At 54.3% G+C, this 13,038-nt stretch overlaps 1 protein-coding gene across 1 annotated transcript in view; it reads right to left on the bottom strand.

Moving 5' to 3' along the window:
• pdzk1ip1 (PDZK1 interacting protein 1) overlaps positions 1–12,823 on the bottom strand; it is a 44,547-nt gene extending 31,724 nt beyond the window's left edge. Inside the window, exon 1 of the mRNA XM_072510946.1 lies at positions 12,790–12,823. Within this exon, the coding sequence (XP_072367047.1) occupies positions 12,790–12,808 (19 nt within the window). The 5' untranslated portion in view covers positions 12,809–12,823. The remainder of the gene's footprint in view (positions 1–12,789) is intronic.
• Between the last annotated feature and the right edge of the window lie 215 nt (positions 12,824–13,038).

Raw genomic sequence — 13,038 nt, 5'->3', positions numbered from 1 at the left:
GAAATCCGGGCACTTGACCCGCCAAGGTGAACTGACCTACGAGGGTGGTGTGATTTTGTGGGGCTAACAAGTCGTTGTTCCGCCACCAGCCAGGTGACCTCTCTTTCAGGAGCTGCATAGTGCCCACCCAGGGCAAACAAAGATAAAGATGCTGGCACGCAGCTATATATGGTGGCCAAGCATTGATAAAGCCATCGAAGAGATGGTGTAGCATACAACATTTCCTGCCTCCGTCCGCCACTCTCCGCCCTTGGGAATGGCCCAGTCACCCAGGACCCAGGTCCATGTTGACTATGCGGGCCCTTTCTTTGGCAGGATGTTTTTAGTCTATACAGAAGATGGAGACCACAACCTCGGCGACCACAGTGGACGCCTTGCGCCGAGCTTTTGCCATTTATGGACTGTTGAGTCTATTATATTGGACAACTGCACCCCTTTTATAAGGGGCAGCTTCCACACTTTTGTTCAAGCTAACGGCATATGCCACACCAGGACGGCCCCATACCACCCTGCATCCAATGGCTTGGCTGAGACGACCTTTAAAGAAGCCATGAGGCAACAATCTGACAAGCTGCCGCGCCAACGGCTTGCCAACTTTTGTTGTCATACAATTTGACCCCCCAACCACCAGGGGGGTGGGGGGGTTACACCTTCTGAGTTGTTGATGGGTCATCGCCTCAGAACCCGTTTCGACTTAGTGTTTCGTAATTTGGTGGGAAGGGTTGAGGTTGTCAGTCCTCTCAGAAAAGTCAACGGGTTACGCAGAGGGGCGACCAATCATTCCGGGTGGGGGGCCCAGCCTTGGTTCATAACTTCACCTGCAGGCTGCTATGGTTAGCTGGAAAGATTGTGTCCCAGTCAGGGTCTGTGTCATATGTGGCGAATATAAATGGGAGGACTGTCAGAAAGCACATTGAGAAACTTGGGGGGTGGGATGGGGGGGGGGGGGGGGGGGGGGGTGACGACCCACAATTTAGAGCAAATGCTTTGCCGAAACTCCTGTGAATGTTCCTAAGCAGAGGGAGCTGAGAACTACCAATTCAACCCAGCCAGCTGTACCTTTGGAGTCCGGTGAGGCTAGTTCTCACACCGTTGAGACAATGCCTACTGAACTGTTCCGGCTGTTGGTAACTTAACTACCTCGAATAATGTCGAGCCTTGTGGATGGGTCTTCGGTGGTCCAGAAGGACGTGAAGGTCCCGGGATCGATTGACGCATTGATGAACTCTTTTCCCCCTGATGTACCATCAATGACCACGAGACGAAAATGGTGAAACTATTAAGGCTTTATTGCACAAGATGTTGAGCCTCCTGCAGCTGGAACCAGAATGGGAGCAGCGCAGGAAAGCATACACTTTTATACGTATCCTGCTGGGAGGAGCCAGCAGGCTGGGATTTACTGTGGTACCTGTAGTTCAGTGGCATACCGTAATACGCGTAGTGTGTTACCAGTGGTGTTTACCACATTCACCCCCTGTTTTAAAAAAATTCCAGCGGGGGTGAAAAACAACGTTACAGATTGAGTCTGTCAGGGGCTGTGACCCTCCGCCGTGATCGCCTCAGTCCTGGTTGTGGTGTCGATGTGGGTACCTGCGACTCCGGGAGCGTGTTGTCCTCTCCTTCTTCACCCAGTAGTAGATCCGGTGAGGGGACGGATGCTTCTGGGGTGGGGGCGCGGCGAGGTTCGCTGGTGGGAGGGTGGGTGGCGCAGGGGCAAGGGAGGCAACCGGAGGGGGAGGGGACGGTACCAGGTCGGGGGTGGTGACGGTTGTGGGTGGGGACCCAGCGGGTGCCAGATCCCGGAGGGAGACTGTGTCCTGTCGCCCGTCAGGGTGTGCCACATAGGCGTACTGTGGGTTCGCATGGAGGAGGAGGACTTTCTCGACCAGGGAATCCGATTTATGGCTCCTCGCATGCTTCCGGAGGAGGACGGGCCTAGGAACTGTCAGCCAGGTTGGGAGTGAGACCCCGGAGGTGGACTTCCTAGGGAAGGCAAACACACGTTCGTGAGAGGTCTCATTAGTAGCAGTGCACAGGAGCGACCAGATGGAGTGGAGCGCATCAGGGAGGACCTCCTGCCTTCCAGATCGCCCTGTTCTTCCTCTCCACCTGTCCCTTTCCCTGGGCGTTGTAGCTGGTCGTCCTGCTCGAGGCGATGCCCTTGCTGCGCAGGAACTGACGCAGCTCATCACTCATGAAAGAGGATCCCCGATCGCTATGGATGTAGGTGAGGAAACCGAACAGGGTGAAGATGCTGTGCAGGGCCTTGATGACCGTGGCAGAAGTCATGTTGGGGCATGGGATGGTGAATGGGAAACGGGAGTATTCATCAATAACATTGAGAATGTACACATTGCAGTCGGTGGAGGGCAGGGGCCCATTGAAGTTCATGCTGAGGCGCTCAAAGGGGCGGGAGGCGTTCACCAGGTGAGCTCTATCTGGCCGGTAGAAGTGTGGCTTGCACTCGGCGCAGACTTGGCAGTCCCTGGTCACGGTCCTGACCTCCTCAATGGAGTATGGCAGGTTGCAGGCCTTGATAAAATGGAAGAACTGGGTGACCTCCGGGTGGCAGAGGTCATTGTGGAGAGCCCGGAGTCGGTCCCCTTGTGCGCTGGCACTTGTACCGCGGGATAGGGCATCTGGGGGCTCATTGAGCTTCCCCGGGCGATACAAGATCTCATAGTTATAGGTGGAGAGCTCGATCCTCCACCTCAAGATCTTGTCATTCTTGATCTTGCCCCACTGTGTATTGCTAAACATGCAGGCAACCGACCGTTGGTCAGTGAGGAGAGTGAATCTCCTGCCGGCCGGGTAATGCCGCCAATGTCGCACAGCTTCTACAATGGCTTGGGCCTCCTTTTCGACAGAGGAGTGCCGAATTTCAGAGGCATGGAGTGTGCGGGAAAAGAAAGCCATGGATCTGTCCGCCTGGTTGAGGCTGGCGGCCAGGGCCACGGCCAATGCATCGCTCTCCACCTGAAAGGGGAGGGACTCGTCGTCCGCGTGCATCGTGGCCTTGGCGATGTCCGCCTTGATGTGGTTGAAGGCCCGGCTTCCTCAGCCGTCAGGGGACAAAACTGAGGACTTGATGAGTGGGCGGGCCTGTCCGCATAATTAGGGACCCACTGGGCGTAATATGAGAAAAACCCCAGCATTGTTTCAGGGCCTTGGGGCAGTGGGGGAGGGGGAGTTCTAGGAGGGGGCGCATGCAGTCGGGGTCGGGCCCTAGGACTGCAACCTAGCCAAGGATTTTCCACAACGTAGCCAAGGATGGCTAAGCGGTTGGTGCGGAAAATGCATTTCTCCTTATTGTAGGTGAGGTTAAGGAGTTTGGCGGTATAGAGGAATTTTTGGAGGTTTGCGTCGTGGTCCTGCAGCTCGTGGCCACAGATTCATCTGTGGCTTAATAGCAATAATTGAGTGATGAAAATGCCAAGAGGTTACAGATTATTACTGAAATCTGCTGCTGCTGCTGATAGCTCACGCCACAGTGCTTCACGTTTGCCCAGTTTTGAGCTGCACTCACTTTTTATTTGAATTATTTTAGCCGGCTGAGAAGCCCCATTAGATGAAACCTGGTTGACAGGCATGTAAAAGATTACAGGCTCGATTCTCCGTTTTGGAGATGGCAGCTGGCCAGGATACAATTGCAGGGACTGCGGCTCCTGCTAGGACCACTGGCCAGGAGAAATTCAGGTCATGCAAAAGGGCCAGCATGCTGCCGACATGCAGACATCCGATTCCCGGCCACGCTGGTGTCTGATTCATTGGGGTCAGGAATCGCATTAATAACCTCACAAGCTGGAGCAGCTTTTAAGTGCTCCACTCACACCGACTGTCATTCCAGCCCAGAGGATGGCTACTACAAGGGTCTTGAAGTCGGAGATTGACCGAATGCTGGACGCCATTGAGGAGAGTAAGGACACTGTCTTCCACAGGGTGGGGCGGAGACTCCAACCTGCCATTCTCAACAAGGCCTGGGATGAGGTGGCAGAGACTGTCAGTGCTGCCAGCCTCACCAGAAGGAGTGACACACAATGCTGGAAGAAGATGAATGACCTCCTTAGAGCTGCTTGGGTGAGTAACCACCTCTGTTCCCCTGATTTCACTCTCGTCCCTCACTCCTCGCATCTTCTCCCAATCCCCTAGAGGCCAACAACACAGCTTCCTGCATCTCCCTCACAACCCATCCTCCACAAAACCCCAGGGGGCTTGAGTTTAAGAGCCGTGGGGTTATGTGCAACTGTACAGGACCTGGTGAGACCACATTTGGAGTATTGTGTGCAGTTCTGGTCACCTCATTATAGGAAGGATGTGGAAGCATTGGAAAGGGTGCAAAGGAGATTTACCAGGATGCTGCCTGGATTGGAGGGTAGGTCTTATGAGGAAAGGTTGAGGGAGCTAGGGCTTTTCTCATTGGAGCGAAGGAAAATGAGACGCGACTTAATAGAGGTTTATTAGATGATGAGGGGGATAGATAGAGTGGACGTTCAGCGACTTTTTCCTCGGGTGGATGTAGCTGTTACAAGGGGCCTAACTATAAGGTTCAGGGTGGGAGATATAGGAGGGATGTCCGAGGTAGGTTCTTTACTCAGAGAGTAGTTAGGGTGTGGAATGGACTGCCTGCTGTGATAGTGGAGTTAGACACTTTAGGAATTTTCAAGCGGTTATTGGATAGGCACATGGAGCACACCAGAATGACAGGGAGTTGGATAGCTTGATCTTGGTTTCAGACAATGCTCGGCACAACATCGAGGGCCGAAGGGCCTGTTCTGTGCTGTACTGTTCGATGGTGACATTATGTAGGTGCGGGAATGTGGTAAACCACTGTGTTCCTATATCAAGGGTTGTAAAAACAACTCGGTTTGTTCTCACTGGAACGAAGGAGGTTGAGGGGCGACCTGATAGAGGTATACAAAATTATGAGGGGCATAGACAGAGTGGATAGTCAGAGGCTTTTCCCCAGGGTAGAGGGGTCAATTACTAGGAGGCATAGGTTTAAGGTGAGAGGGGCAAGGTTTAGAGTAGATGTACGAGGCAAGTTTTTTACGCAGAGGGTAGTGGGTACCTGGAACTCGCTACCGGAGGAGGTAGTGGAAGCAGGGACGATAGGGACATTTAAGGGGCATCTTGACAAATATATGAATAGGATGGGAATAGAAGGATACGGACCCAGGAAGTGTAGAAGATTATAGTTTAGTCGGGCAGTATGGTCGGCACGGGCTTGGAGGGCCGAAGGGCCTGTTCCTGTGCTGTACATTTCTTTGTTCTTTGTTCTTTGTTTGTACGGTAGAACCTGCATTACAGGTTCACCTGGGCCCCTGCATGCTAGCTCAGCCCAGGAGCCGGGTTATAAATATGTGTGGATTTCAGCTAGCAGCGCTTTCGTCAGCTGCTGTCGGAGGCCACACTTCAGATACTAATAAAGTCTCAGTTTGAATTCAACTTCGTCTCCAGCCAAATTGATCGTGCCTCAATTTATTAGTATCTGATTCAGAAGATGGACCTCCGGATCAAACCAGATCGACTGCAGCTGGATCCACACGCAAGCGACGCCAGAAAGGATATTCAGCACTGGCTAGCTTGTTTTGAAGCGTATATCTACGCGGCGCCGATCCCTGATCTAGAGGCTCAGAAGATTCAAATCTTGTACTCCAGACTCAACTCTAAAATCTTCTCGCTGATCCAGGATGTGCCCAATTACACTGACGCTATGACTCAACTCAAAGAGAGTTATGAACAGAAGACGAACACGCTCTTCGCCAGACACGCGCTCGCAATGCGTACTCAACTACCTGGTGAGTCAATCGAGAACTTCTGGAGGGCCCTGATCCCACTAGTTCGGGACTGTGACTGCTAGTACGTTACAGCTGAGGAGCACTCTGATCTCCTTATGAGGGACGCTTTTGTAACTGGGATTGGGTCCGATGTTATCAGGCAGCGGCTCCTAGAAGGGGCCACGCGTGACCTCTTAGAGACTAAAACACTAGAGTTTTCCATGACGGTCGCCCTGCACAATGTACAGTCCTACGCCCCCAACCGCGCGGCCCACTCCTCCTATGCTTCATGGGCCCCACAGGCAGCGGCCCCAGCGGGGGCGCTACCCACCCAGTACGCCTGCGCTACGCGCCAGCCGATGATCTCCGGGGGGCCCCGTTGCTATTTTTGCGGCCAACAGTGACACCCCCGCCAACGCTGCCCGGCCCGCACTGCCCTTTGTAAGGCCTGCGGGAAGAAGGGCCACTACGCAGCGGTGTGCCAGGCCCGCTCAGCGGCAGCGGTCGCCCCCCCCCCCCCCGGTCACGGACAATGGGCGCCGCTATCCTCCCCTCCTCCCCAGGCCATGTGCGAGCAATGGGCGCCGCCATCTTCTCCCCCGCACAACACATGCGTTTCATGGGCACTGCCAATTTGCTCCACCCCCGCAACGTGCGTTCCATGGGCGCCGCCATTTTGTGACCCCCAGGACCTCCGGGCGCCGCCATCTTGTCCACCCCGCAGCACACGGAGACCAACGCGTTTCAGGACCCCGATGCAGCGGCCGCCTCACTACCTGACGATCAGCCACGACTCGCATCCATGGTAATCGACCAGTCCAGACCACACACTCTGACCAACGCATCCACCAGCATGAAAGTCAGCGGCCATGTGACCCCCTGCCTACTAGACTCCGGGAGCACCAAGAGCTTTGTACGTCCAAATACGGTAAGGCACTGCTCCCTTAAGGTTCACCCTACCAATCAAAGTATCTCCCTGGCTTCCGGATCCCATCGCGTAGCGATCCGGGGGTACTGCAAGGTCACGCTCACAGTCCAAGGCGTAGAGTTCCGCGGTTTTTGCCTCTACATCCTCCCTAACCTCTGCGCTGCACTTATCCTTGGCCTGGATTTTCAGTGCAACCTCCAGAGCCTGGCCCTTAAATTCGGCGGACTCTTATCACCCCTCACTGTGTGCGGCCTCACGACCCTAAAGGCCGATCCTCCTTCCCTCTTTGCCAATCTAACTCCAGATTGCAAACCCGTCGCCACCAGGAGCAGACGGTACAGCACCCAGGATAAGGCCTTCATCAGGTCCGAGGTCCAGCGGCTGCTTCAGGAGGGAGTCATCGAGGCCAGCAACAGCCCCTGGAGAGCTCAAGTGGTAGTGGTTAAGTCTGGGGAGAAAAATCGAATGGTCGTGGACTACAGCCAGACCATCAACAGGTACACGCAGCTCGACGCGTACCCCCTCCCACGCATATCTGACATGGTTAACCAGATTGCACTGTACCGGGTCTTCTCAACGGTGGACCTGAAATCCGCTTACCACCAGCTCCCCATCCGTAAATCGGACCGGCCATACACCGCCTTCGAGGCAGACAGCCGGCTATATCACTTCCTTAGGGTCCCCTTCGGCGTCACCAATGGGGTTACAGTCTTCCAAAAGGAGATGGACCGAATGGTCGACAGGTATGGCTTGCGGGCCACGTTTCCGTACCGAGACAATGTGACCATCTGCGGCCATGATCAGCAGGACCACGACGCCAACCTCACTAAATTTCTCCACACCGCCACTCTCCTCAACCTCACGTATAACAAGGAGAAGTGTGTGTTCCGTACAAACCGCTTAGCCACCCTCGGCTACGTAGTCCAGAACGGAGTTCTGGGGCCCGATCCCGACCGCATGCGCCCCCTCATGGAGCTTCCCCTCCCCCACTGCCCCAAGGCCCTCAAACACTGCCTGGGGTACTTCTCGTATTATGCTCAGTGGGTCCCAAACTATGCGGACAAGGCCCGTCCACTCATACAGTCCACTCACTTCCCCCTAACGGCAGAGGTCCAACAGGCCTTCGCCCGGAGCAGAGCTGATATTGCCAAGGCCACAATGCACGCTGTAGACGAAAAACGTCCTTTCCAAGTAGTAAGCGACGCTTCGGACGTCGCCCTTGCCGCCACCCTCAACCAGGCAGGCAGGCCCGTGGCATTCTTTTCCCGCACCCTCCATGCCTCCGAAATTCGGCACTCATCCGTCGAAAAGGTGGCCCAGGCTATCGTTGAGGCTGTGCGACTGTGGAGGCATTACCTGGCCGGCAGGAGATTCACTCTCCTCACTGACCAACGGTCGGTAGCCTTCATGTTTAACAACACGCAGCGGGGCAAGATCTCAAATGACAAAATCTAGCGGTGGAGAATCGAGCTCTCCACCTATAACTACGAGATTAAGTATCGCCCTGGCAAACTCAACGAGCCCCCAGACGCCCTATCCCGAGGTACATGTGCCAGCGCACAGGTAGACCGACTCTGGGCCCTGCACGACAGCCTTTGTCACCCAGGGGTCACTTGGTTGTACCACTTCATTAAGGCACAAACTTTGCTCTACTCCGTCGAGGAAGTAAGGACGATCACCAAAGACTGCCAGGTCTGTGCGGAGTGCAAACCGCACTTCTACTGGCTGGACCGCGCGCAGCTGGTGAACGCCTCAGCGTGGATTTCAAAGGCCCCCTCCCCTCCTCCGACCGACACACGTATTTCCTCAGTGTGATCGATGAATACTCCCGTTTTCCCTTCGCCATCCCATGCCGCGACATGACGTCTGCCACCGTCATTAAAGCCCTTAATTCTATCTTCACTCTGTTCGGCTTCCCCGCCTACATCCACAGTGACAGGGGATCCTCATTCATGAGTGATGAGCTACGCCAGTTCCTGCTCAGCAGGGGTATCGCCTCCAGCAGAACGACGAGCTACAACCCCTGGGGAAACGGACAAGTAGAATGGGAGAATGGGACGGTATGGAGGGCCGTCCAGCTGGCCCTATGGTCCAGAAATCTCCCGGCCTCCTGCTAGCAAGTGGTCCTCCCTGATGCACTACATTCCATTCGCTCATTACTTTGCACTGCTACTAACATGAACGCCTTTTTGCCTTCCCCAGGAAGTCCACATCCGGGGTATCACTCCCAACTTGGCTCACAGCTCCGGGAACCGTGCTTCTCCGTAAACATGTGCAGCTCCACAAGGCGGACCCGTTGGTGGACAGGGTGCACCTGCTCCCCGCAAACCCACAGTACGCCTACGTGGCGTTCCCCGACGGCCGCCAGGATACCGTCTCCCTCAGGGACCTGGCACCAGCAGGTTCCGCCCTCACACCACCCCCGTCGCCCCCCGCGCCACCCTCCCGTCCCCCACTGTCCCCATCACCCCCCCCCTAGGACCATCCCCCCCTCCCCCCCCCCCCCCCGCCCACCCCCGTTGATGAAGAGGATTTCGGCCACGATCCCGGAGTCAACTTCGACCATGACAGCACCAACATCGCCGGCTCCACTTCGTCGATCCCAGAGGACGATCAAGGCGCCGGACCGGCTGAACCTCTGACCGGCCCACCGGTTGACCAGAGACATTTTTTTTTCACTGTTCTGTAAATATTAAAGATTGCGATTTGTATATAGTTATCCACCACCCCCGCCGGACTCAATTTTAACAGGGGGTGAATGTGGTAAACCACTGTGTTCCTATATTAAGGGTTGTACGGTAGAACCTGCACTACAGGTTCACCTGGGCCCCTGCATGCTAGCTCCGCCCAGGAGCCGGGTTATAAATATGCGTGGCCTTCAGCTAGCAGCCCTTTCGTCAGCTGCCGTCGGAGGCCACACTTCAGATACTAATAAAGCCTCAGTTTGAATTCAACTTCGTCTCCAGCCAAATTGATCGTGCCTCAGGGAACGTGGCCCGCAGCCCATACTGGTCAACCATTCGGTCCATCTCTCGCTGGAAGACCGAGAGCCATTGGTGACGCCGAAGGGGACTCTAAGGAAGTGGAAGAGGCGACCATCTGCTTCGAACGCAGTGTATCGGCGGTCCTCCGGCGGATGGGGAGCTGGTGGTAGGCGGGTTTCAAGTCAACTGTGGAGAACACTCGATACTGCGCAATCTGATTGACCATGTCAGATATGCGTGAGAGGGGGTACGCATCGAGCTGCGTGTACCAGTTGATGGTCTGACTGTAGTCGATGACCATTCTGTGTTTCTCCCCAGTCTTAACTACCACCACTTGGGCTCCCCAGGGGCTGTTACTGGCCTCAATGACCCCCTCCCGCAGAAGCCGTTGGACTTCCGACCTGATAAAGGACCTGTCCTGTGCACTGTACCGTCTGTTCCTCGTGGCGACGGGCTTACAGTCCGGGGTGAGATTTGCGAAAAGTGAGGGCTGATCGACCTTAAGGGTCGTGAGGCCACAAACGGTGAGGGGGGCAGGGGTCTGCCGAATTTCAGAGTAAGGCTTTGGAGGTGACACTGAAAATCGAGACCTAGTAACAGGGCAGTGCAGAGGTGGGGGAGGACGTGGAGATTGAAGTTGCTGTACTCTACTCCTGAACGGTGAGGGTCGCGACGCAATATCCCCGGATTTGCACAGAATGGGATCTTGGGGCCAGGGAGATTTTCTGGCTGACGGGGAGGACTGGGAGGGAGCAGTGCCTTACCGTAGCAGGGGGGATGAAACTCTCTGCGCTCCCGGAGACAAAGAGGCAGGTCTTCCCATGCCCGTTGATCTTTACCGTCGTCGTAGCGGTCGCGAGTTTGTGGGGCCGAGACTGATCAAGGGTGATGGAGGCGAGCTGCGGAAGATGTTGGGAGTCGCTGGGCTGGTCAGCGGTGGCAGAGGTATCGGCGGGCCGCGAACGGCCGGGCGAGCAAGGGTCCTGAGGCGCGGTCCAAGATGGCGCCAAAGATGGCGGCGCCCACGGGGCGCACATGGCGGATGACATCCAAGTTGGCGGTGCCCAAGGGCCGCACGTGGCGGGTGGCGGAGAAGATGGCGGCGCCCCTGGATCGCACATGGGGGGTGCAGCGATGTTGGGCCTGGAAACGGCAGCGACTGATAAGGCCTGACAAACGAAGACGAAGTGGCCCTTCTTTCCACACCCGTTGCAGGTCGCGCTCCCCGCCGGGTAGCGCTGCCTGGGATGTTTGCTCTGGTCACAAAAATAACAATTGGGCCCTCCGGAGTTGGCTGGCTGCCGCGCGGCGCAGGCTTGCTGTGCACTCGAGTCGGCAGCTGGTGGGGCCCACGATGCCCACTAGGGTGCTGCGCGGTCGGTGGTGTAGGCCTCCAGATTGTGGGAGGCTACTTCTAGGGAGTTAGCAAGCTGCACAGTCTCTGTAAGCTCGAGCGTATCCCCTTCCAATAACCGCTGGTGAACGTAATTAGACTTAATGCCCGTAACATAAGCATCTCTGATTAGCAGCTCTGTGTGCTGAACTGCTGACACTGCCTGGCAATTACAGTTCCTACCCAGTGTCCGCAGAGCACGCAAGAAATCGTCCTGAGACTCCCCCGGGAGTTGCCGTCTCGTGGCCAGGAGGTGCCTGGCGAACACTTGATTCACAGACCTGATGTACTGTCCTTTTAATAGCGCCATCGCTTCCCCGTAGGTGGGCGTGTCCCGAATGAGGGGGAAAACTTGTGGGCTCACCCGTGATAGAGGATCTGGAGCTTCTGCGGGTCTAAGAGGGCTTCTGTAGATGCTCCGAGGTATCCTTCAAAGCAGGCTAGCCAGTACTTGAAGGTGCCTGTGGCATCGGCTACGTGAGGGTTCAGCTCCAGGCGATCAGGCTTGATTAAAACGTTCACCTCTAACATTCTTGTGCAGTAAATTGATATAATATCAATGACCACGAGACGAAAATGGTGAAACCATTGAGGCTTTATTGCACAAGATATTGAGCCTCCTGCAGCTGGAACCAGAATGGGAGCAGTGCAGGAGAGCTTACACTTTTATACGTCGCCTGCTGGGATGAGCCAGCAGGCTGGCTGTTACCTGTAGTACAGTGGCAGCACCGTTATACGCGTAGTGTGTTACCAGTGGTGTTTACCACACCCCCTGTAGTCTTTTACCATGTATGTAGAACATATATATAGTTATTGTGTAAAATGTTATACGGGACTTAAGCGGCGGGGGGGAGGCGGGAAGAGATGTGGTAGCGAGGCCCCTTTAAGGAGGCAAGCTTGGCTCACCACGTGACCGGCTTGGGACCAATTGCACGGCAGCATATGAACCCCAGCCAACAGCGAATGTGCCTGGGGTTCTGGTAGCAGAAGCCTGTGCAGTGTGGACATTGATGCTGAAGAGAAAAGACCCAACCTATTGTGTTCTGTGCCTGTATAATTAACAACCTTTGCCTTTCCTTAATAAACTGGAAATTGATAAATATACAACTGGAAGCCTCCAGAGTGTTTTTTGAGCCACCACAGTAAGAATCTATATTGAACAGATATTTGTCTCCATACACATGGCATTCAGGAAATTGTACGGTTTGATTGAACCAATGGATGCCTGCATTACAGTTCAACCTTCAGCACATGAAAACACAATTGGCATCTGCAGTGGAAACCTCATTTACACAAGCGATTGGCATTACTCTTTCAAATGTTTCCACTAAAGCTATGGAGCTTATTGATCCAAATTAGAAGATTAAATTATAGCCATTCAACTTCCTTGTAGAAGAGTTGCTGGGAACTGTGAAGGAGGAATTTTGAGAACAGATAATGGAAATCATAAGGATATTCCTTCATGGTGCTGTCACATTCAACAAACATTCCAATCACTGATTTAGAAATGTATAGTACGAAGTCTTACAACACCAGGTTAAAGTCCAACAGGTTTGTTTCGATGTCACTAGCTTTCAGAGCGCTGCTCCTTCCTCAGGTGAATCCTTCCATTCACCTGAGGAAGGAGCAGTGCTCTGAAAGCTAGTGACATCGAAACAAACCTGTTGGACTTTAACCTGGTGTTGTAAGACTTCGTACTGTGCTCACCCCAGTCCAACGCCAGCATCTCCACATCTTAGAAATGTATATAAGCACGCTTGCCCTGAATCCATTGGGATGATCAGTAATGATTTTAAAACTAAGCACCACATGAAATAATCTTCTAGAGCTTTAATATGCATTGTTAGCATGAATCCTGCTTCCAGTTTTCACCTTAATTTCTGAGCTCTGCTTGTGACAGCTGCTTACATTATCCCTGTGCATGAGGTAATGTGGTAATTTTCCAGCTGTGATTTG

Source organism: Scyliorhinus torazame, chromosome 7 (assembly GCF_047496885.1).
Source record: "Scyliorhinus torazame isolate Kashiwa2021f chromosome 7, sScyTor2.1, whole genome shotgun sequence".
In the NCBI taxonomy this organism is placed as follows: domain Eukaryota; kingdom Metazoa; phylum Chordata; class Chondrichthyes; order Carcharhiniformes; family Scyliorhinidae; genus Scyliorhinus; species Scyliorhinus torazame.
The sequence above is the reverse complement of the archived record's forward strand: the minus strand, read 5'-3'. Positions and strand labels throughout refer to the sequence as shown.